The 25,235-nt window shown below is 31.7% G+C and overlaps 2 protein-coding genes across 3 annotated transcripts in view; one reads left to right on the forward strand and one right to left on the reverse strand.

The window, feature by feature from the left end:
* Positions 1–249: 249 nt before the first annotated feature.
* Positions 250–9,988, reverse strand: LOC134706059 (BTB/POZ domain-containing protein 6-like). Its single transcript, XM_063564769.1, has 3 exons — positions 9,927–9,988; positions 1,004–1,263; positions 250–478 (listed from the first exon to the last, which is right to left on the reverse strand). Exons 2-3 carry the CDS (start codon positions 1,261–1,263, stop codon positions 250–252), a joined length of 489 nt encoding a protein of 162 aa, XP_063420839.1. The 5' UTR covers positions 9,927–9,988.
* A 9,244-nt stretch (positions 9,989–19,232) lies between these two features.
* LOC134708218 (zinc transporter ZIP4-like) overlaps positions 19,233–25,235 on the forward strand; it is a 30,354-nt gene continuing 24,351 nt past the window's right edge. The window contains exon 1 of one of the 2 annotated variants that reach the window (XM_063568595.1): positions 19,233–19,479. In XM_063568595.1, coding sequence (XP_063424665.1) covers positions 19,258–19,479 — 222 coding nt within the window. In that variant the 5' untranslated portion in view covers positions 19,233–19,257. Of the gene's footprint in view, positions 19,480–21,680; positions 21,976–25,235 lie in introns of those variants that run through there. The other variant, XM_063568594.1, reaches the window with a different exon arrangement.

The following is a 25,235-nucleotide window of genomic DNA, read 5'->3' on the forward strand; positions in this document are numbered from 1 at the left end:
CTTCTTCTTTTAAAATGTTCAGCGGTATAACGTTCTCCACAAAGTATTCCTTTTCAACCAGTGGAAACCTAACCAAAAACAATAGGTCATTCAAAACAGAACGTAAGTTTTCTCCAGTAATTTCTTTCTCCGAGATGGTGCACTGATTCAATGCCCATTCAAGTATAAACTGGCAAACATCTGTTTCAGTGCAGCTGAGATATTCTGATTTTAAAATTTCTTCTACGCATTCACTGGATAGTTTTAACGCTAACTCTGAATATAAACATTTATGTACCAAAGACTCTCTGATTTTAGTTCTTCCATGTTGAATTCCATTGCAGTTTGAAGGGTTTTCAAAGGATCAGACGTGTTAACGGTTTCTTTCAATCTTTTTTCGCATTCTGACTTGACTTTGAACAACATATACTTATCAGAAGCATACAACAAATCTTGCATATTTTCAGATGTAACTTTTACTTCTTCACAGTATATGTACCTGCAATAAAATAAGTCGATAAATTATTTATCAACAGCATTTAATGGATGTTATATTTTAACTTCTATAATGATATAAAGCTTTAAGGTTTGGGGTAATAATTTAAAAATTAAAATCAATATTTTATAAACCAATTTTCTGTGTTAACCTTCACCAGGAACGCTCTAAGTTGAATATTCAAAAGACAAGGAAATAGTTGACCAAACATAACCTATAAAAACATTAACCAAATAATCAAATTTGCCTCAAGGAGTGACACTTAAGATTTAAAAAAAAGTATATTCATAAACGGACAATTTTGGAAAGTTTTGTTAAAATTATGAAGGTAACGAAGACTGAGGTATGGTCAGATTATACCCTGGGGGATTGATAGCCCTCAAGCAGCTTTCGGCTGTTAAAGTTTATCGAAAAAATAATCAAAGTTTTAATCGAAAACTTTTCGAACTATTTCACTCGAAAAATGAAAAAAATTAATATCAATCTCATTAAAGAATTGAATATTATGACATATATCAGTTTACTCACTGCAGAAGTACTCGAAACGTATTTTCCTCAATATCGGGTACAGCAATTTCTCCTTTCTCTGGTAGTGAACCTTCAAACATAGTATAGAAAACAGGACTTCTGCTGTCTAAAATTACTCTATGGGCTGGTATGGATTTTTTCTCACTTCCAACAAGGAATATGACATCACACATTAGTTCATGCTTTAACATGTATGACAAACATTCACGATTAGATTTGTCGTCTCTCCAATCAGTACTATCACTGATAACTGTTTCCATCTGTAAATAAAAACAGAAACAAAACCATTTTCAAAATGAAAACAACCCGTTAAAAAATTTCATGCGTCTGTAGTTAATCATTTTTTTTTTTTTAATTCTCTTGATGAAAAAAAGTAAAGAGATACCAAAAGGACAATCAAAAATCTTGCGCAGAACATTTATTTTGGCAAAAATAAGGACAAACTATTATAATAAAAGAATTAAGACCGAAAATCAAGATTACTCCATCAAGATAAGTCGATACATGACCACCCCAAAAAGTGTCCTTAACATCAAAGCACCATACAAAAATCTAAAAAACGAGCAACACCATCCTAACTTAAATAAAATTGAGAATGGAAATAGGGAATGTGTCAAAGAGACAACAACCCGACCATAGAAAAAAACAACAGCAGAAGGTCACCAACAGGTCTTCAATGTAGTGAGAAATTCCCGCACCCGGAGGCGTCCTTCAGCTGGCCCCTAAACAAATATATACTAGTCCAGTGATAATGAACACCGTTTGTAAACTCGAATACACAAGAAGGGTAATATTCGTGCTCCCCCAGTGCATGGCTTTTGTCACGTTATTTTGTGTGTTATGATTGGTATTTCACAGTTGATGATGAGATTTTATAACTCCGGATTCTACAATTGTTCGACAAAAGTCGGTTTCACAAAAAAACTTACGACTAAGATTTTTTAAGTATACTAAATTAACAATGTCAGACTTACGATCACTCTTAATCGTAAGTATTTTTGTGAAACCGACTCTTGTATGATGCTTTACCACATAGAAGGTATCTTGTCGAAAATATATTAATTCCGGTGTCAAAAGTCGTTACAAAAAAACCCTAAGACATTCCTGAGTAAATGAAAAACGGTGCATGCAAGTTTTCTTTTATGTGAACACAGCCAAGTGCCGCGAAACTTCACAATGAAAATGTCGACCTTTTCACGACAAGTAATGAGCAAAGTGAAACAAATTGTCGATATTGATAACACCAACACTGACAAAAACTTCAAAACACAATACAGAAATGAAAATGAAAATGATAACCAAATCCAACAATAGTATTTACAAATATCACAAAATACACCGACATAGAACATTAGCAAATATAAAAAAATAACACACATATATTTACAAATATCACAAACAAAACACTTATATTGGAACATTTCATAAAGCACAATACAGAAATTTGCAAACACCCTAAATATTGACGACACAAATCACAAAACACAACAGATATTGAGAAATACCACAAAACACAACAAATAAATTGACAACACATATATTAACAATTTTTACGAACGCAATATAAACATCGACAAATGTCAAAAGACTCTAGACATTCATCTTAAAACAAACAAGAAAAGAGAAAAGTGAACATTTCTAAAACTCGGGATTTGTTTGTTTAATTTATCAATATTTATAGTTATTTTTAGATTATGTGAGATGGTTCAGTAGTAGTTTGTTATCCAATATCTTTCAGATAGAAGGTTAAATAATGTGATATCAAATCTAACTAAACACCGTTTTTGAATAAATATACCTTTGGTCGATCACGGAGTAATTTAATCGAAATGATGAACCAGAGATACAAAAAAAATTGAATGGGGAACGACAATGTATTATATAATTTTGATTAGAGATTTCGTTTACAGTTTATAGTAGGAGGGAGGGATTAGGTTTTACAAACTATTTATGTGTAAAGATAGCAGTAAACAAAATCATCCGAAATTTTAATGCAATATTCTCTAAAACAACATAAAGCAAGCCAACCAATTAATGCAAAAAAGTTATAATAATCAAATAATAATATGAAGCCAGCAGTCAAAAGATGTGAACTGTTAGAATTCGTATGGCAACCTTCCACTCAATTGTGTGCAAGGAAATTAATTAAAAGATTATGTGTTTCAAAGTTCAAGTGTAATTTACTTTTTAAAATATACATCATCAATTATTACTTCAAAAGTCTATCTATATTTATAATTCTAAAATAAAATTGTGAACTTACATTTGATGTCCTGGAAGAAACGTATAAATGGATGTCCCTTGTATTTCAAAAACATACCAAGTGCGTCACATCAATTTGTAAAAATGCATGTGAACATAGAAAATAGTTGCGTAAAAATGTTCCATTATGGACATATTGAGAAACGAGGATGCATTATAGGAATGGATTTTTTTGTTTTCTTGTTTTGTTACCTTCTTAAATTTGATCTTGGAAATGGTGCCTCATGAAATTATACTTTTTTTCTTTCGGCTGGTGACTTTTGCAAATAGTATACCGAAAAAAATATATTCAGTGTGCTTCGCATATCCTGTTATCGGTTATCAGCGCGGCAGATACAAATTTTTTTTTAACCCGATTGCTATTTAAAAGTAAAATCACAAAAATACTGAACTCCGAGGAAATTCAAGACGGAAAGTTCCCAATCAAATGGCAATTGGTTTTTAATTATTGGTGTTTTCCATTTTCCCAATCAATTATCATCATGTCGTGTTTAAGATATACAAGCAGCTTTTTTCAGTATGTTGAACATAATTCATAGTTAATGATTAAGTTGTTTTTGTAAGTGTCAGGATCAAATTATGAATATAAGTAAAAGTCCGGGGAAATGACATTTAATTCCAAAACCACGCACTTAAATATTTCTTTCAATGAATTTTTGCCAGTGTCCAATTTTTGTATTAACTACAGATTTAAATTTAATATACAGCATTAGAAAATTTATCCGTAACTAGAGAAAATTAATGGTGTAACAATACTTTTCAAGTAAAATTGTGAAAACAGTCAAGTTTGATTGCAACATTGTTAAAAAGAATCGAAAGATGCAAAACCGGTCGTTCAAACAGGCTCATAACAAATACGAACAATGGTGAACAGTACGCAAAGCACAACATAGAAAACTTAAATATGAACAACATGAACCCGGTCACAAACCGGAGGTCATTGCAGGTGCTAAGAAAGGTAAGCAGATCTCGTCGTATTAAGATTGGGTTATCTCCCGTTTATTACCAGAGAACAAAATGCTAATAAAAACATCTTAATGTTACCTCAAAATTTTTATTGGATTATGAAACAGGTACTTAAGAAGGGTATAAATAAAGTCAACAGTAGTATACCGCTGTTCAAAATTCATAAGTAATGTATTTTCACTGTCGTTCTATAATAGTATGTATATAAGATGTATGTACAATTCTTTTTTTATAATAAAATTCAATGTTGTAATATCTTCTAGTGGTAATTATGGAACAAACATAAACTAGCATACTTTCACAAAAATATGGGTATAAAAAAAGTGACTTATTATAACTTTAAAAACGTATTTGACTATCTTATAATGTAATTTTGAAAAGAAACTAGATAGTTTAGGGAAGTCTATTTTTCGTGATTCGTTTGTTTTCTATTAAAAAAAGTAAAAACACAAAAAAACCGAACTCCGAGGAAAATTCAAAAAGGAAAGTCCAAACACATCAAACGAATGGATAAATGATAAATGTCATTCCTTGGTTTTAGTTTTTTTTTATAGACACTGTACGAAAAAGGCGTTTATTTATTTTTTTAATTGTCCTTTGTTTGTTCTTTTTATCATATTGAGAGAATTATAATTTCTCAGACATAAAATTGGTCTGCAGTTTACTTCATAATCTGTGAAACATTAATGTACCAAATTTTAAAGAGTATTTAAAATTTTCTTCATAATAGGATTTATTCTTGTCTAGCGATAGTTAGAATATGCATCAAGAAGTAGAATTATATTATGAGAATTATGTATATAATTCAGGTTAATACAAAAGACGATTTGCCCCTTTCCGTTCCCCATTGCTTTATCTACATTCAATTATTTTTAGCACGTGAAATCTATTTATAAATTCACTTGCCATTCGTTTTATTAACCACCTTCCTCCCCTCCACCACCGATAGATTTTACTGTCATACATTAATAGCATGTCATATGGTTAATCCAGTGTATTTATATATGCGTTTTGTTTAAATATACTTTTTCACTTTTTTGTCTTTTGGAAAATGTTGTTTGTGCTGTATATAGACCCTTCTACAACGAATTTTGTTGTACATGCACACGTATAAAAATTGAGGTTTTTATCCAACGCAATCATAGGTTAAAACGTAGTTTTCAATTGTTTATATATGTATATATATATATATAACTCGTCTTAACATCAACCCAACAATGTTAGATCTGTAAATTTGCTTTCGCAAATTTTTTGTTCTTCCCTCGCCGGGATTCGAACCCAAGCTACTGTGATATCGTGACACCAAATCGCCTGCACTGCAGCCGTCCCGCTAGACCACACGACCACCTGGGCTATATATATATATATTTTTCATTGTTAAAATTGTTGTCTCAATTAAATGTTAAGGTTTTCATACTGTTTGATCATGTGGTTCATTTCGAGTTTTCACTCAAATCACAAATTTACGGGGTATTCAGTGGTCACTTACATCCTAACTTTAGCATAAGTCTTGCCAATATTTTCTTGCTAGACAGCTCAGACAAAGACTTATGCTAATTGTTTCGCAGATCGGCTTTCTCTGGCTTTCTACTATATTTTTGGCTACTTATCTGAAACACAGTTCAGATGCTTATCAATCACATGCTTTGGAACCAGGAAAGCGGATAGTGCATAAACATATAGTGTTTCTGTAGTAGCTTTAAAACAGATAAGACACTGAGCACTAACCAGCCGATCTGACTACTTTAAAGTTATGTTTGCAAGCAAACCGCAGTTTGCCTACAACAACACTATTTCTATTTGTTTTCAAAAAATTCAGATAAAGTGATCATGCACGCTAATATGCTGAGACTGCCGTACGCCAAAAAATATTGTATATAATTGTATAGTTGTATTTTAAGAATTGAATGCTCTTTTTTGTAAATTTATTGGGGTGTAAAAGCGTTGACCGAAGTACATTTTGTATGAAGCGCGGAAGCGCTTCATACTAAAAATGTGCGCACGTTCAACGCTTTTACAACCCTATAAAGTTACAAAAAAAAGCATTCAATACTTATAATTACATTTTTACCTATATGATCATGAAAGCACGCCTTTTATCAAGTTTTTATTTCATTTACCTGTGCACTTTATTGTGGGACTTCATGTCATCATGAATGAAAAGTTGCATTTTGTAATGCAATTGATTACGGAATATCAAGAGATTGCTAGTTAGCCAATCAGAATAACGTATTATAATGAAACATGCATCTAATGTTATTATTAGTTAATAAGTTTTTGTAGTTTATCAATAAAATCATATTCCTAGATTACAATGTATGTATAAAAGGTCTTCGATGTTTGATTATATTTTTTTTTATGTTAATGTCAAGGAATTGACCTTTTAACACATTTCTTTCGATGCTGATATAATTTTTACTCAGAAAGATCTAAATGTTTCACATTTCAAAATGTATGTCAGCCATTATTTGTCAGATCCGGGAATGTTTGGGAAAGCTGAAATCTCTTTTCATATTTAAAAGAATATTATTCATTTTACCATTTAAAATCCGTCTCGATGTGATATACATTACAGAAAGAATTTGACCTATCGCCGTCTCAACCCAATTTGTTATGTCACCAAACATGCAAACTTGATATTTAATATAGTCAAACTTAAATTGAAGTGCAGGTATACTGAAACAAACGAGTGAACTCAATAAAAATGTTATCGTACAATTTAAAATTTGTATAATTTATACCGGGCGCCGAAGCATACACTTTTAAGAGTATTTATACTTAGAAAAGAGCAGGTTAAAACCATATGTTATTAACCCAAAAAATCAAGTGTAACACGAGATAACAAGGTAATAAATGTCCTATACTTCCATTACCACTGCATTATATTTTTTGACATGTAACTGTCATGAAATATCTACCAATCCAAAACTAAAGGTTGATGTTTGCCAGAGAGATCCAAATGTATCAATTGCCAATGGAAGGAGGTGTATATTCACAAGTTAGATAACAACCCTTCAATACCTTACACTTCGAAACAGTGGAATAACAATTAAAAATGATTGAAAGTGAGATATATATACACCAATGACAAAAGTAAGTTATATAATCACCAACTGACAACTAAATAGAAGCGGCATTTATTCGTGGTTAGAACTCAATACACTCAAGGATCGAGATGATTATTTGCCAATTAAATAAATATCCAGAAACAACTGATTGGAGTTGGAAAACATTTTACTATTAAGATGAAAGACTAAAATAGGTGTTAAAAGTTTTACAAGTGAGATGCCCATCAACTAAAGACTATAGGGAGGTGTAAAAGTTTTGTCACAAAGATGGCAATCCATTAAAGACTTAAAGGAGATTGGTAAAGTTTTGCCGTTGATCGACGAGCATATCTACCAAAGACTAAAAGGAGGTGTGGAACAATTTATACACTGAGATTGATGTTCACTAAATGACTAAAAGGATGTTGGGGGTGGGGGTGCTACTGATATAGCCATTCAGCAAAGTCTTAAAGTTGGCAAAAATATAGCCATTGAAATTACTATCCATTCAAAACTAAAAGAAAATGGAAACAGTTTGCCGGTGAGTTGACTATCCGTTTCAATTAACTAAACTTAAGACTAAACAGAGATATACAAGTTTTGCCAGTGAGAATATTATCCATCGACGATTAGAAGGTAGTGGGAAAATTATTCCAGTGAGACGACCATCCACCAAAGACAAAAGGGTTTGGATATGTTCGTCAATGAGATAAACATCCAGCAATGTATAAAGGGAGGTTGCTATAATTTTGTCAATGAGATGACTATCCACTAAACGATCAAATAGGGTCAAGATATGTTTATCAGGGATCTTCATTAATGACGAACCGATATCAACATATTTACTCCATGTTATACGTGCATGGTTCTTTCCTGAAAAATCCGGCAAATAAAGATTCATATATCTTATTTTTGAACAGACACACTCATTAAAAAAATATATAAATCGAACATTATCAAAAGGCTTAATGTATTAATTCACAACATATTTGTTACGATTGTTGAGTATATTTTTTAACAAACAATCTGCATTCCAAGGATAAATGATGGTGTTCTTCTTCTTGTCTAATCTAATTGTGTAATATGTATTCTTCAAGGCTAAACTACAAGTTCCAAAATATGCCTTTCATTATATAATACAAAGTCAGGTGATATCGTAGAGACGTCGCATACTGTGTTGGTGATAATACGACAAAGTGCTTTCCAGTTCGCTTTTATTGCAGTTGTACATAAGAAAACAAGTTCGGTGACATCATTTTTTCTATTCATTTTCTTAAAACATATTATAAAACCTATCTTCTCATAAATTATTTAAAAATTCTTTCTTATAGCTTTCTTTTTTTATGCACAAAAATGTGTTTTTAACTACCAATCTGAACAAATTTAGGCAATTTACAACGCCTCATAGCTTAAAGATAGCACGGTGACCCATCCTCTTTATTATATTTTTTGAAAAGAGCATACAAAAAACCCTTGATTTTGGCAAAGTTTAAGAAAATTCTATTTCGGGAATCATATACCTATGATCTACCTTAAGCAAAACGCTAAATCCCATAAAACTCAAAGAAAAATTCAAAACTGAAAGACCAAAATCAAATGGCAAAACCAGAAGCTAAAACACATTAAACTCATCAAACTCATGGACAACTCATCAAACTCATGGACAAAAACCGTCACATTCCTGACTTGGTACAGGCATTTTCTTATGTAGAATTTTGAAATGTTTCAAAAGTAAATGTACAGAAAATCAAAAACAAGAGTTCATTTGAAGTCAGCTGATCTTTTGTTTAGTAAATGCCTATTGATTCATTTATGTTTAGGATGCGATTTGATGCAAAATTTAAAAAAAGATGGAGATATTAAATCTGTATTATTCTCAAAATTTGTAGTGTTGAATAATGTTCAACTTATGGGTATGGGTATGTGAAAAATAGAAATGTAAAATCTTCAATTTGTGCTGTTAAATTTCTTTCCAATTTCCGAAATCGCATGACCTTATGGATGAAATAAAATCAGGGAAAATTGGCCTTATTTTTTCTTTTTATTGCAAAATTAAATCGTCTCATTTGACTTTTCTAAACCAAGTAATACAAAAAAAAGACCTGACCAAGCATATGAATATATAACCCAGGCGTAACTGAATATCTTCTGTTTTAAAGTTTTAAGAGCTGTGTCATATCAAGGTAAATAAGACTATTGTTTCACTTGTTTATTCATTCCATTTAAGTAGGACTAAATGTGAAAATGTTGGCCCATAAAATATTTGACATATATTTAAATTGATCATGATTTCATTTCATGATAATGTGAAAAATATGTCCTATATAATAAGTTGGCCATATATGTCGGATACAATACTGCTGAGTCATGAGTATCATGGAAAGAACAAATCTCACCTTACATTAAAAAAAAATCATTTGATCCGTGAAAAAACGAGATGTTTTACGTTAACCCTTAAAACTCAAAACTGGCTCCCGCGCAACTCTTGTTTTGCAAACAGTTGAAAATGCGCATCAAATACTTTTAGGTAAAATAATAAAAGCTGGGTTGATTTTAAATACATGTGTGGTATTATAGTGGATATAAATACGTATAAAATGTGAAACATATCAAATCACGTGACTATATTTTTGGATTGATTCACGTACCTTTCCGCGATATAGATGCTGTTCCCTCACTACATAATTCCAAATATTGTGAACTATACCATCGAGCTAGAGATAAAGAATACAACAGATATAATTAATTTTAATAGACGGTTAGATTGCGATTTTTGAAAGTACTATTTTATTAATCGGGCCGGTTTAAGACTTTGACATTTTGTAGATACTTGAACTAGACATCTATGTGTCTTTCGATAATTTATTTCGTCGGGTTGTTGTCTCAATGTCTCTTGTATAGGAACTCAGAACACCAAGCTTATTTACCAGCCACCAATAACACTGAAGGGCGAAATTATATGTACTGGCGTTATAAAGATAAACCATAAATGCTTAATATACTCTTATTGGTGACATTCTGCTGTTGTCTTTTCTATGGTCGGGTTGTTGTCTTTTTGACAAATTCCCAATTCCAATCTCAATTTTATTAGTTTTGCATTTAAAAGGGTTAAACGTAAACATAACAAAATCCAAACTTAGTTGGGATAGGTCGTAGTTATTTGTTTGTTTGAGTTTTATTCAAGTATGAAATTATTTTTATTTCGTTTTTGAAATCAAGCTGAAATCGGTTGTTCGACAAATCCAACAACAAACTACACACAGTATAAAATACTGATTAAATCGCGGATATGTAAAAAAAAAATACCTTTTCTATTCTTTGAAAATTACATCACCCACTGAGACTTATCATGAGCAACATGAAGGGTTACGCTACTGGAGAAGGATATGTTTACTAATCTTGAGTACCCGAGATCACCCTCAGTTCTTTTGTTAAAATTTATGTTGCTCAGTATCCATTTTTATCATGTGTTAGTCTATTCGTCGTCCAACGTTTTATTTCTGAATATAAGGTTTGAATGCGAATTGTTATCTTCAGACCCATTTTTTTATTTTGTTGGCGCCTAAGGTCTCTCTGTCCGATTTTCACGGCGCTTTCTTATGGCTGCTTGTTCCAAATATATTTATGTTTTTAAAATGAACATTGAAATAATATTTTGTTCTCCTATTCCTGATTCAAGATGTCAATCAATGTAAAACATGTGGGGTTTGTGAAGAGGACGATTGAAATGTATAGAATCAGTGCGGGCTCAACTAAAAGAAATGCACGAGAGGATGAAAAAATGATTAAATATGCGATGAATAATGAATCCTTCCTACATGTATGAGATATAATAATATATTTAAAAGTACATGTACATGTAACATTGTATTATCAGGAAATCAGAGAATAGTAAATAAATGTCACCAGTGAATTGCACCAGATTGTATCTTAAAATTACTTCGTATGCAATTACTATATGAAGTCTATTTTAGGTACAATGAATAATGTCCTAGTTTAAAAGAAAAATGGAAAAACAAGCTGATTTTCAATTAATAACACTGCATTATTTAATGTAGTATTAAAGAAGTGTCATTTTAAATACATCTCTTTGGATTTGTATACTGTAACAACTGCATTATTGAAAATGTCGCCTTTATTGTATTTTACGATATAGTTTATTGTTGTTCTTTAATTCTTAATAAGGTAGTTTATGAAATGTTTCAGTAATTATCCCAAAAGTGAATTAACAGCACATCCAAAATCAGAGTTCCATTGAGACTAAATGATATGTAATACCAATTGATTCATGTATGTTAAGAATGCGATTCGATACAAGATTTAAAAAAAATGAAATATCAAAAACTGTAATCAAAAATATTTTTAGTGTTGAATAAAGTTCTTCTTTCAGGATATGTGAAAAATAAAAATAAAAAATGTAAACTGTACTATTGTATTTCTTTCCAATTTCAGAAATGAAATGAAAAAAACATCAGGAAAAACTTGTCTTATTTTTTCTTTTTATTGCAAGATTAAATCGTCTCTTTTGAATACACTAAACCAGAGTTATACAGAAAAAAAACCTGACCAAGCACATAAATAAATTACCTAGGCGAAACTATCGAATCTCTTCTTTGTTCAAGTTTTAAGAGTTGTATCATGTCTAGGTAAATAAATCTATTGTTCAATTTGAACTTTTGTTTATTTATTCCTTTTAAGTAGGACAAAATGTGAAAATGTTGGGCCATTGTATTATATATATGACATACATTTAAATTGATCGTGAAATCATTTCATAATTTTTTTTTATGTATGTTATATATAATGCGTTAGCCATACCTATCGGAAACAATAATGATGAATCATTGGTATCATGGAAAAAAACAATCTCACCTTCCATAAATAATAATAATCATTCAAACAGGGGAGCTAGATCATTGTGTGAACAATAATAACCTCATTATTGTCCTACGCGCGTGGCGTTAAATAAGGGGGAGCATTTAAATACAAGACTTCCGTCCGGTCTTGTTTAGCGCACAATTCTTGTAAGATTTTTTTATGAAACTTATATCAAAGGTTTATATCAGCCATTGTTCAACAATTACTGTTCATCAATACTTTTTTTTAAAAGAGAAATGCCACTTGAAAATTATATAATAAATTGCATTGTTATTGTTATCATGTGTACATTTTTTGCCAGCAACTAATGAAACTAATATCATAAGTTTGTGTAAGCAATGTCTTTGAAAGTTTTGAAAATAAGTGCTGATCACATGTTTTTTTAGTTTTTGCCATTGTACCTTCACGGTATACGAACAATTTTGGGGGTTATTATTTTGGCGTATTCAACATTTTTATCAATACCTTTGTATGTGTACTTTTAAAATTGGGGATATTATTTTTGCGATTTTGTTCTTTCCGCGAAAATCAGCAAAAAACTACGACCCGCGAAAAAAACACCCGCTGTACGGTATGTGCAACGCTGAAGACATTGACACTTTTCTTTTTGTTAATATGGTCTTAGATACAGTGAAACTGCTTTTAACATCGAAACGTGTTATATGGGGGCAAAGAAACTATTGTTTGGCAGAGACTTCAAAAATGTGTTGAAAATGCTTTAAATATAATAATGAAAGCCGGGTTAAGGTTAACTACAGGTGTGTTATTATAGTTGATTCAAATACGTATAAATATGAAACATATTAAATCATGTGAATATATTTGAAATTATTCACATACCGTAGCAGAATACTTACGTATAGTTTAGGACTTATCAAGATTAACGTGTAATCTATGGATTCGTTTCGAAATTAGATTTTCAGATATTTAAATTATGTTAATTGATGAATAAACTGGTTATATTGCACAATTTGGAAAATTTTATTTTTATTCACGGATTTTTTGGACCGATTTTGAGCTTTGGTATAGTGTATATAGTTTAAGTATATCTCTGTGCGTCTTTATATAGTTTTTGTCGTCTGGTTGCTTTTACAATCTGTCTTGTATAAGAATTCAGGGCACCGACCTCATTTCCCATGCAACAATAACTCTGAATGAACACACATGTATGCATTTAAGTTACAAAAAAACCTAAGTGATTCATGTTCTATTAATTTTGCACTTAAAATAATTTAATGTAAAAACAAAATCGAAAGTTAGTTGGGATAGGTGGTACTAATTTGTTTGTTGGTTTTGAGTTTTATTCATGTGTTCTGATTTGTATGTGGTTTCTTAAATTCAAGCTGAAATCAGTAACAATTATATAATATATAATATTTTATACCTACTGGATTCTCTTATAACACGCCACGGAAGGGGATGATTATTATTAATTTCTCCGTTGATCACTCAAGTATTTAAAAATATATGAGAACGATTTTATTCATTTTAACATTTGAAATCCGTCTTGATGTTATATACATTTACAGAAAATATTTGGCCTATCGCCGTCTGACACAGTTTGTAAAATTAAGATACATGCAAACTTGATTTTTGATATAGTCAAACCCAAACTAAAGTGTAAATACATTGAAACAAACAAGACAACTCCTTAAAATGTTCATTGTGGTTTTTAGTCTGGTGACAATGTTGAACACATCAACTAAACCCACAAATACAATTAATTCTGCCTCTTATCTTAACTAATATCTAGAAATTGGCAATGGAGATCGATTGATGACAAAACTTTACGACAAAAAAAATATAAATACATTGTGTATTTTTAATTTCTATGTAGCAACAACCAAGTAGCACTAAAATTTTGAGTATATATCCAGTTTATACAATACTAAGTATTCCATAGATTGAGATTTCTGTCATTATTTCATTAATAAGGGTTGCTGGTCACAAAGAAACTTACAAACGCCACAAATTGGTTGACTTTTATTGAATATCTGTGTCTCAGATGACCACGAATATGATCTGAAAATCGTTACTGGCCTTTTCGTTTATTCACCATATGAGACTTATCATGAGCAACATGATGATTGTCGCTACTGGAGAAGAACATTCTTGTTATAATATTGTTCGTTTCTGTGTGTGTGTTGCATTTTAACGTTGAGTCGTTTCTGTTTTCTCTTATTTTTGAGATAAGACGTGGCACGGTACTTGTCTATCCCATATTCATGTATTTGGTTTTGATGTTATATTTGTTATTCTCGTGGTGTATTGTCTGTTGCTTGGTCCGTTTCTGTGTGCTGTTGCGTTTCGGTGTTGTGTCGTTGTTCTCCTCTTATATTTAATGCGTTTCCTTCGGTTTTGGTTTGTTGCCCCGATTTTGTTTTTTGTCCATGGATTTATGAGTTTTGAACAGCGGTATACTACTGTTGCCTTTATTTACTATTCTGGGGCATCCATGATCACCGTTAGTTTTTGTTATGAAATATGTGACGCTCAGTCTCCGTTTATATTTAATGTTTGTCTATTCATCAAGTCACATATTTTACCATGCTGTCAGTTTATTTTCTGTTGATAAGGTAAGAAGTTAGCAATATTCTTTAACTTTATGCTGCGCTATAAAGATGATGTTCTCTCACTAATAATAATACAACATTTGGTGACTATGTTGAACGAATCTATCCTATCAAACTAAAGATAACTGATACTACAGATTCAGCTAAGTTTACCTCATATCTTGACTTGCATCTAGAAATTGACAATGAGGGTTGGTTTAAAGCAAAACTTTACGGCAAAAGAGATTATTTCAGCTTCCCAATTGTCAACTTTCCATTTCTATATAGCAACATTCCAGCAGCGCCTGCATACGGAGTATATATTTTCAAATTAAAACGATATTCCCGGGCTTATATTTCCTATCATGCTTTCTTTGATAAAGGGTTGCTACTCACAATGAAGATATCAAACCAAGAGTTCCAAATGGTGAAGTTGAAATCATCCCTTCGTAAAATTTTACGGACGCCCTCACGAGTTCGTTGACCGTTATGGAATAACCGTTTCACAGATGATATCGGATATGTTACTTATGTCCCTTCCCTTTTCACGAATGTGAATTAGACTATTTACTTGATTTGTAATAACAAGCAACACGACGGGTGCCACATGTGGAGCAGGATCTGCTTACCCTTCTGGAGCACCTGAGATCATCCCCAGTTTGTGTTGGGGTTCGTGTTGCTTAGTCTTTAGTTTTTTATGTTGTGTCTTCTGTACTATTATTTGTCTCTTTGCCTTTTATAAGTTTATGTTCTATCTATGAGTTTGAATCTCCCTCTGATATCTTTCGTCCCTCTTTTCAATTTCCCATTTTTTTCTGCATCATTTTTTGTTTCGACTCATGCAATTTCTTCGGCGCTTTCTCTAGACTGCTTTTTTCAAATATATTTATGTTTAATGAACATTGTCACATTAATTTCTTCTCTACTTCATGATTCACGATACCAATCTGTGAAGAGGACGAATGGGGTATAATATTCATCCAGGGATCAGTTAAAAAGGGTAGGTTTCTCGCGTAGGTGAGAAGATTCCTAAAATGTATTATCAATTGTGTGATGAATAATGTATCCTTTATGCATGTATGACATATAATAATAGATTTAAAATACGTGTAACCTTGTATAACTGGTGTTGTTGCACCAGTTTGTATCTTACTGATGTGTTATAAATATTTGTTTTCGGCGAGTATTTTGTACATACAACGTAAACAAGGCCGTTCGTTCTCTCGTTTGAATCGTTTTACTGTTGTCTCTCGGTGCCTTTTGATAGCTGACTGCTCATTGTTGAGGATCTTACGGTGACTTATAGTTGTTAATCTTTGTGTCATTTGGTCTCTTGTGGAGATTTGTCTCATTGGCATCCAGATCACATCTTCTTTTTCATATTCTTATGCAATCACTATATTAAGGTACACTTGGTGATATCTTGGAAAAAACAAGCTGGTTTTTGATGAACTCTTGCATTTTTTAATGTGTAGTATTAACACTTACCATGATGAGTTGTTTTCAGAAAATGTCTAATTTTCGTTTATTTGCAAAAGTATATATATTACATGCAAATGAACTTAAGGAATCTGATGTACAATAGTTGTCGTTTAATTAAGTAATTTATACGTGTTTCTCGTTTCTCGTTTTTTATATAGATTAGACCGTTGGTTTTCCCGTTTGAATGGTTTTACACTAGTAATTTTGGCCCTTTATAGCTTTTTGTTCGATGTGAGCCAAGGCTCTATGTTGAAGGCCGTACATTGACCTATAGTGATTTACTTTTATAAATTGTTACTTGGATGGAGAGTTGTCTCATTGGCACTCACTCCACATCTACCTATATATAAAAAAGAAGATGTGGTATGATTGCCAATGAGACAACTATCCACAAAAGAACAAAATGACACAAACATTAACAACTATAGGTCACCGTACGGCCTTCAACAATGAGCAAAACCCATACCGCATAGTCAGCTATAAAAGGCTGGAATTTGCCCTTAAATTGGTCATCCGATGCAAAAAGCGTCAATGTGTTTAACCCCGAAAACACAGGGACGCTAGTATAGGTTTCCAGCTTCAGTTTGCATGTAAAGTGGACCCAAGTTATCAAATTGACCCCAACAGTTATTAGGTTGGAATGAATTTGAACTTGGTTCAGCAGTCTAAAGAAGGTCATAAATGATTTGGGCCCAAAATACAGAATTTTCACGATTTTTTCAGATGTAGAACTTCAACTGGACCTGAAACCAGAAGTAGTCGTTTCCTATACGCATTTCAATAATAATTGTGATCATATTTCTGCGGGTTTGCACTATTTCTACAAGTTTTAGGCCTCTGATCTTCCTGCGTAAGGTACTGAATGAAAGCTCATCCCTCCAGAAAACTCAGTTTTATCCGATTTCAATTTTTTTCAAGTTCGTACTTTAGCTCAACATGCAGCTTATACACAAGAAACGTGACAATAGATAGCCGCAGGTTGGCGTCAATTTGTTTTACCCCGAAAACTCAGGGATGCTAGAATAGGTTTCCAGCTTCAGTTTAGGCCTGTGTAAGGTACTAAAGGGAAGCTCATCCCTCAAGAAAACTCAGTTTTCTCCGATTTCAATTTTTCAAATTTGTAATTGAGCTCAAAATGCAACTTATACACAAGAAACGTGACAATAGATAGGCTCAGGTTGAGGGAACATGCATAAATTATAAGTATCAAACAGTTGACTTCTAAAAGTGTTATTTTATATACTAGTATACATCTCTTTGGATTTGAATACTGTATTCACTGTATTATTGAAAGTGTCGTGTTTCATATTGCATTTTACGATATATGTTTTGTTATTATTTTATTTCTTAATTTAGCACTTTTAAAATCTTTCAGTAATTATCTCAAAGGTAAATGAACAGCACATCCAAAAACAAGAGTTCCATTAAAGCTAAATGACCGTTTGTCTATTTAATACCAATTGATTCATGTATGTTTAGGAGGCAATCCGATGCAAGATTTAAAACTATTCACAGAAATTTGTAGTGTTGAATAACGTTATATTTTACGATATATGAACAATGAAAATATAAAATCTTTAATCTATACTGTTAAATCTCAATCCAATTTCAGAAATCGGATGAACGATGTTGACCTTGGAATGAAATACTATTTTTGGGTATTAGCCTTTTTTCCTCCTTTTTATTGAAAGATTAAATCGTCTCATTTGACTACACTTAACCAGAGTAATAATAAATACACAAAAAAAAAAGGATTTGAACATGCACATACACATATTACCTAGGCGAAACTGGATATCTTTTCTATGTTCCGGTTTTAAGAGTTATGTCATGTCTAAGTAAATAAAACTATTATTTAACTTGTTTATTTATGCATTTTAAGTAGAACAAAATGTGAACATGTTGGCCCTTTAAAAACATATTTATGACATAATAATTATAATTAAACTTATCATGAATTCATTTCGTGATAATTTTTTAATATATGTCATCCTGGTATATATAACGCGTTGGCCATACATGTCGGAAACAATACTGACGAATCATTGGTTCCATTGCAAGAACCAATCTCATATTACATTAAAAAAAATCGTTTGAACGGGGGGGGGGGAGCGAGATCATTTTTATGTAAACCCTTACAACTAATTCTTGTCCTCCGCACATGGCGTTAATGTAGACAAAAAAACAGGCGTTCGTCTGGTTTTGCTAGCGTTCTCATGTGTACAATTCTTGCCAGTTTTTTATGAAACTTTTATCATAGGTTCAAATCAGCAATGTCTTGGTCAAGTTAGACGATTACTGTCCATCAATGCTTTTATTTAAAGAGAAATGCAACTTGGAAATATATTTATTATATGGGCAATTGCAGTTATTGTTCTCGTGTGTACAATTCTTGACAGAATTTAATGAAATTTATATCATAAGTTGATATAAACAATGTCTTTGAAAGTTTTGAATATCAGTGCTGATCATATTTTTTTAGTTATTGTACTGCATTGGGGGGGAGAGGGGGAGTATAGTTGAATATGAATACTAATCATATAACCAATTCTAAGTTCTTTGACTATAGTTATGCAGTGTCAGAAACCTATTGTTAGTCAAATATTTAATAACAATCCAAATTCAGACTTGTATAGAGCGCGAATATTGTGTCCATTTTTGCCCAACTGTTAATAATTTTTTTTAGTTAATGTCCATGTACATAAAATGATTTCATAGATGACATATATGCAACGTCGGGGACATTGAAACTTTGTTCGTTTATTAAAATAAATTTTAAATGCAGCGAAATTGCCTTTTTTAAACATCGGAACGTTTTAAATGGAGGTATAAAATTGGCAGAGAGTTGAAAAATGTATTTAAAATGCTTTTAAATGGATCGATAAAAGCTGGGTTATGGTTAAATACAGGTGTGGTATTATACTAGTAGTTGATTCAAATACGTATAAAATGTGAAACGTATTAAATCACGTGACTATATTTGGATTGATTCACGTACAACCGCAGAATATTCACAAGCAGAATATTCACGTATAGTTTAGGACCTGTTTATAGTAACGTTAAAACTATGGATTCGTTTCGACATTTGATTTTCGCATCATTTTTATTTGGACTAGTAATATGTGAAAAAGAATTTATTTACACGGATCCTTTTCATGATATAACCAACATGCTTCATGTGAATAATGCCGGATTAAATGAAACTGCTGTTAGTGTGATAATTGATACTTTAGTTTCAAAGTTCACCTGTACCAGTTCAAATAGTACGATCGTTTGTTCGGAACCATTGGTAAGTCAGTAGCGTTTGGACGATATCAAAAACATTATGCTTGAATAACAGTATGCATGTACAGTTTACTAAACACACCATAAGAAAGCTTAAGACTGGTCAAAACGAACATCACCGATTAAACCCGGAAAAGTGGGGACACTATACAAACGATACGGAGATTTAGTAAATGAAAATCAAGTCGTATTGATTCCGTGACCCTTTTACGATTTTTTTTTATGTCAGAAGAGGTAAGGTAGCAGTAAACAGTTAGGAAAAAATACTAAAATTTGCCCTTATCAATTTTACCATCCCCTTTTCTTTTCCTTATTGCAAGATCAAGCTTACTGTTTGTGTCATATATGGGCATATGTATGTAATCAGAATCTTCCATAGATTTTATATCCAGTATATAAAACGGTAAAATATAATTTCTTTTTGGTGTATCCATGGCAACAATCTTCATTTATTTGTTATAAAATATTGCAAAAAGGGGGGGAAAGAAGTCACATATTTCCCCAAAATTTGGCTAAAAGTAGAATTTCAATCGCTTGAAGTAATACCTTTTCTGAAACTGTGTACATATATCATTCAGCAAATCCAATGAAAATCATATGTCTTTCGTCTCATTTTTTTGTAAAATTGCGTCAAAAACTTCGTGTAGAAAAAGAGTGTTTGTAGTTTGTAAACAGTACATTAATTTCTGGACCGATGGCCGGTCTAGCTATGAAAATACGGATTGTCAAACAGGAAACAGCCTATAAAACATGTAAAAAATAATCTTGATGCTCTAATAAACTATCTTTGAAGGCTAAATTAGCACTCATCTGTCTAAAAATGAATTTTACTACACAATAACTTTCCTATTTGAAAAATGCGAAACTAAACTCCTAACTGTGTATTGCTACCTTAAGTAGAAATCCGCTCGGTATATAAGCTACTAGTACTATAGATCCGGGATGATTGAGTATAAATCAATCTTCGAATTAAGGTAACATATCGTTATTCATATATGATGTAATTTAAATTAACATTTTAAAATATTTTCCTATTGGGTCCTTTCACAAAAGCGTTTACTGTCTGCTACATTAAAGTTTTTATATACATGGTAAATGGATATTTAATTGCTTTAACTTAAAATCATGATACAAATTACATAAAGGAGATAACCTATAAAAAGGTCCATCGAACTTCCTTTTAAGTCACGTACTTTCAATAGCAGACACGGATCCAGAAATTTAAAAAAAAATAAGGATCGACTATTTACTCACTTTCCGCGATTTAAAGAAAAAGAATTCCAATAAAAACAACGAACCATCAATAAATAATCTTTCTTAAACAGTTTTAATGATAACACATTATAAAACAGTTATATTCGTCTTACACCACAAATGTATAGATTGTTTGCCAAATTCAATGTCGTCAAGCTAATCCATTCTCAAGTTTAGAATAACAACAATGCCCGGTATAAATTTTTTTCTTTCACCAGATTAAAGATTTGTTTCACGTTTAGATACATAACACTATTTTTATATTTGTTTGTATACTCTGTTTGAATATAAATTTGTCTATTGTTGTATTGAAATTAATATTTAAATTGATAATGGAAAGACTTAGTAAGTTCTATAACATGTGACCTCGGGGCAGCCTTTACTACTTCTGGCTGTTTCTGATATTTTCGTTTTGTTAATTTTGCTATTTGTTACTTGTTATGGTCTAGTTATTTATTTTTCTATCACTGTTCGCAATGGAAAAAAATGAAAATGGAAATATCAGGGTAAACACGTTAACTAATGAAAAGACAATGTGAAGGCATATATTAGAAGATTAGACTTTGTCATACATGGCGGAGAGAGACTTTGTCATACATGACGGAGAAAATAGTTTTGAATACTTGTTTTGTCGTCAATTCAGCCAAGTTCAATATAAAAATCGCTAAAAAAAAACCACTCATTATCCTATACTGTTTATTACAGAACAGTTGTTGATATTTTATAGTTTATGTAAAAATAAAGCAGTTTACCAGACAGTTGAAAAAATGGGCTTTTCAGTACATTCCTATTGTAAAAAGCTTTAAAATCTGGGTTAAATTCAATGCGTGTGTTCACGGGTATTTAAAAAATCTCTCTCATAAATAAAGTTTTGGTTTCCCATTCTGTCGAGGCACAAACAATGAGAAAAAAACTCATCACGTGACTAGATTTGGCTGGATTCACATACCTAGCATGATATTCACGTATTCACGGTAGTGTACTCAAATAAAGTTTGGGATCTAAAGAGATAGACGTTAACATTATGAATTCGATTCGATATTTGATTTTCACATCATTATTATTTGGACTAGTTATATGTGAAAAAGAATTTATTTACACGGATCCTTTTCATGATATAACCAACATGCTTCATGTGAATGCTGCCGGATTAAATGAAACTACTGTTAGTGTGATAATTGATACATTAGTCGGAAAGTTCACCTGCACTAGTTCTAATAGTACGATCTTTTGTTCGGAACCATTGGTAAGTTGACATTGTGTTTAAATATTGGGTCTGACAAACACATACAAATGAACGAATTTAATCCGTTTAAAAATTTGTCAAAATTGACAAATTTTGATAACTTATTTAATTCGTGATCAGGAAGTACAAAAATCTCTTGAAACTGATTCCATAGATTTGTTATCACGAATTAAATCCTAGATATTATTTTATGAATATATTTGCATTTGTCTTTACCACAATCCTTCAAATGTGACCTTTCATAGAAGACTTATCATTGGATTTGTACTTAAATGAGCAACACGACGGGTGCCACATATGGATCATGATCTACTTCCGGGTCTGAGATTATTGCAGGATTTTCGCTGGGGGTCGTGTTGCTCAGTGTACATTTCTATATCTTATCGGGGCCATTTATAGCTGACTATGCGGTATGGGCTTTGCTTATTGTTGAAGGCCGTACGGTGACCTATAATTCCTATAGTGGTTAATGTTTGTGTCATTTTGGTCTTTTGTGGATAGTTGTCTCATTGGCAATCATACCACATCTTCTTTTTTATATTTTGATTACTATTGTTTGTCATTTGTTCGCAGGGTTTTTTTTTTGTCATGGCGTTGTTAGTTTGTTTTCCACTTATGAGTTTGAATGTCCCTTCGTTATCTTTAGCTTTGTTTATCGGAAGACTCACCCTGCAATATCTGACGTTGCGTCAATGTGTTCTGTATGTAGTAAATTTCATTTTAGATTTTAGTTGTTTACAGTTATGTACATGTATTTTGGAAATTCCAGCCATAAAATACTTTTTTTACAATTGTTTTCTCAACAATAATCTCAAATTAAAAAAAAGGACAAAATGACTGTTTATCTTTTCGAAATTTGACATTGTAATTGTTACTTCGGTTCTTAAACACACGGCTTTCAAAATATTCGGCGTTGAGCGTTCCTAATGTAGTAAATCCAGAAAAGCGATTCTGACACTGGATATTTATAAAACGTTGTTTGTATATTTTACGACACCGAGTCGATACCGCGGATGGTGGACTATCAATTCCCGAGGATATCTTCATCAGATTGGTAGTTTTACTTTGGTAGTCACATGGTTTATAACATACCTTTATTTAATTATTTATCCGTTTATAAATTTATAAATTATTGATAAACTGAGATAGGTTTTTACTCCCTCAGGCAAGGTTCACCATAGTTCGATTTAGCTATTAAATTTATGTCGCATAAAATAATTTTAAACAACATTTTAGTATTTCAATTGTTTTAATGTTTTATTTAGGTTTTGCATTTATTTTATTATTCTAGACTTTGTCGTAAATTTAGGCATAAGTGTTTTACACGGATTATGTGTCATAATCTCGGACAAACTAAGGTCTTAAATACATTTACTCTATTTATGTAGGTATTTATTGTCTGTGACAGATTTGACTATAATTTACAAATACGTGTCGGACACTAATTACTCTTTGAGTCTTTTGGTTTTTTTTCTATTTGTCATCTGTTAATCTTCTTAATTCTTTCATTGCTTGCGCTTATATATATTGTTATTGTTTAGTTTAAACAGTATTTATTAATGAAAAATAACAAGATAAATATTACAATGTTACATAAAATTCAAATATGGGATTCGGAAACAAGGAAGTACACCACTATCATGGTCCCATTACTTTCTATGTTAAATTCCTCCGTTTCAAGCAGGCACACCTCTTTTATTCTAAGTTCAAATAAAGTGGCAATCATTGCATTTCAAAGCAACACTTTATGGTGTCTTGTACTGAAAAAATCAGCATACCTTACATGGCATATAAGAAAGAACTGGTTCCCGGAACTTCAGATGTACCAAAACAGGTACTTCAGATCTGACAAACAGACAAAATGTACCCTCTTTTTAAAATTTGGTGCAATTTTTTTAATATTCAAAATTAAAAGTCCAAAAGTGTTCTGCAATGATCACCAGTCCTTCAGCTTTCATTTGATACCAAAAATACCTAAATATTCTACATAATTTGAAAGTTACACTCATGCGTAGGAACTATTTTGTGTTAAATATGTACTACTTTCTGGTATGTGCTTTCTGGCCGGGCCTGAATTAGTGGTGTTACACCACAAGAGTGGAAAAACTTTAATAAATCCGTCTCCCTAAAAAAGAAAACACATCTATTTAACAAAAAATATTACGTGCCAACAGTATATTCAGTTTATGGTAGCATATGAAAAATTGAATAAATACACACACACGCAAAAAACAACAACAACAAAAAGTCAAATAAAATAAATGAATAACAAATGTGAAAAAAGGGGAAAAAAAGCAGTCAACTCTTATCTACTTTTCTAGACAGTCACTGGAACCAACACACGTCCGACTATTGTCAATTACGCCGGGCAATTCATTCGATTTTACATCATATTAAAAAAAAAGTCTATATATATATATACATATACTAGATTAACTTGCAAAACGTTTTGTTTTATTTATGTTTTCAGAAACTTTATGAAATATTTGCATATTGTCCTCGTCAGCTTTTAGACTGTCCCCATATAAGATAATCTTAAGATTAGAACAAGAGATCGTCCCGATAGTATCCCTTCGAATTTCATTATATTTTGGACATTTGAAGAAATAATGAGAGGTAGTTTCTACTCGACCACAGGAACACAGTGCGTTCTCGATTATATTTTTTTTAAATAGACTGGTACCTTAGAACACTGCTATGGAGTCTTAGTCTTGCTAAACATATCTGTTTTCTTCTACAGCCTAAGTGAAAATACACTGGTATTTTATTAATAATTTGAGAGAGATAAGTCTTAAAACCCGATTTTGATTGATTTAGACGAATGTCGTCTGGAAAATTATTCCAAAGGTTTACTACGGCTGGTAGAAATGACTTTTGTTATTGTTTGTATGCTACTTTACATTTAGTTTGGGAGTTTGTTGTTCGGCCTTGCCGGACTGCTAAAATAAAAGTTTAAGGAGCGAAATATTCCTTCTTGATTTACATTTAGCCGGAACGCCAATTCACCCGGTTATATGTCCGGACTATTTGGACAGTGCAGTGTGGAAATAGTTTTAAACAACATTTTAGTATTTCAGTTGTTTTAATGTATATTTAGGTTTTGCATTTTTTTTTTTATTATTCTAGACTTTGTCGTAAATTAAGGTATAAGTGTTTCCCCTAATCAAATCGGATGCGCTTAACAAACAACTATCAATAACCTTTGAACTCCGTCTGTAATCGAAGTGACAATTGAATTTTTACATTCAGAAATTGATGTT

The sequence above is a fragment of the Mytilus trossulus genome, chromosome 2, assembly GCF_036588685.1.
Source record: "Mytilus trossulus isolate FHL-02 chromosome 2, PNRI_Mtr1.1.1.hap1, whole genome shotgun sequence".
Taxonomy (NCBI): domain Eukaryota; kingdom Metazoa; phylum Mollusca; class Bivalvia; order Mytilida; family Mytilidae; genus Mytilus; species Mytilus trossulus.

What these genes read in the sequence shown, in the direction of transcription:
- LOC134706059 (XM_063564769.1), bottom strand. Translation starts at nt 1,263, where the DNA reads ATGGAAACAGTTATCAGTGATAGTACTGATTGGAGAGACGACAAATCT. An exon ending in ACGTTTCGAGTACTTCTGCA is followed by an intron (nt 479 to 1,003) that starts GTGAGTAAACTG and finishes ATTTTATTGCAG; the next exon opens with GTACATATACTGTGAAGAAG.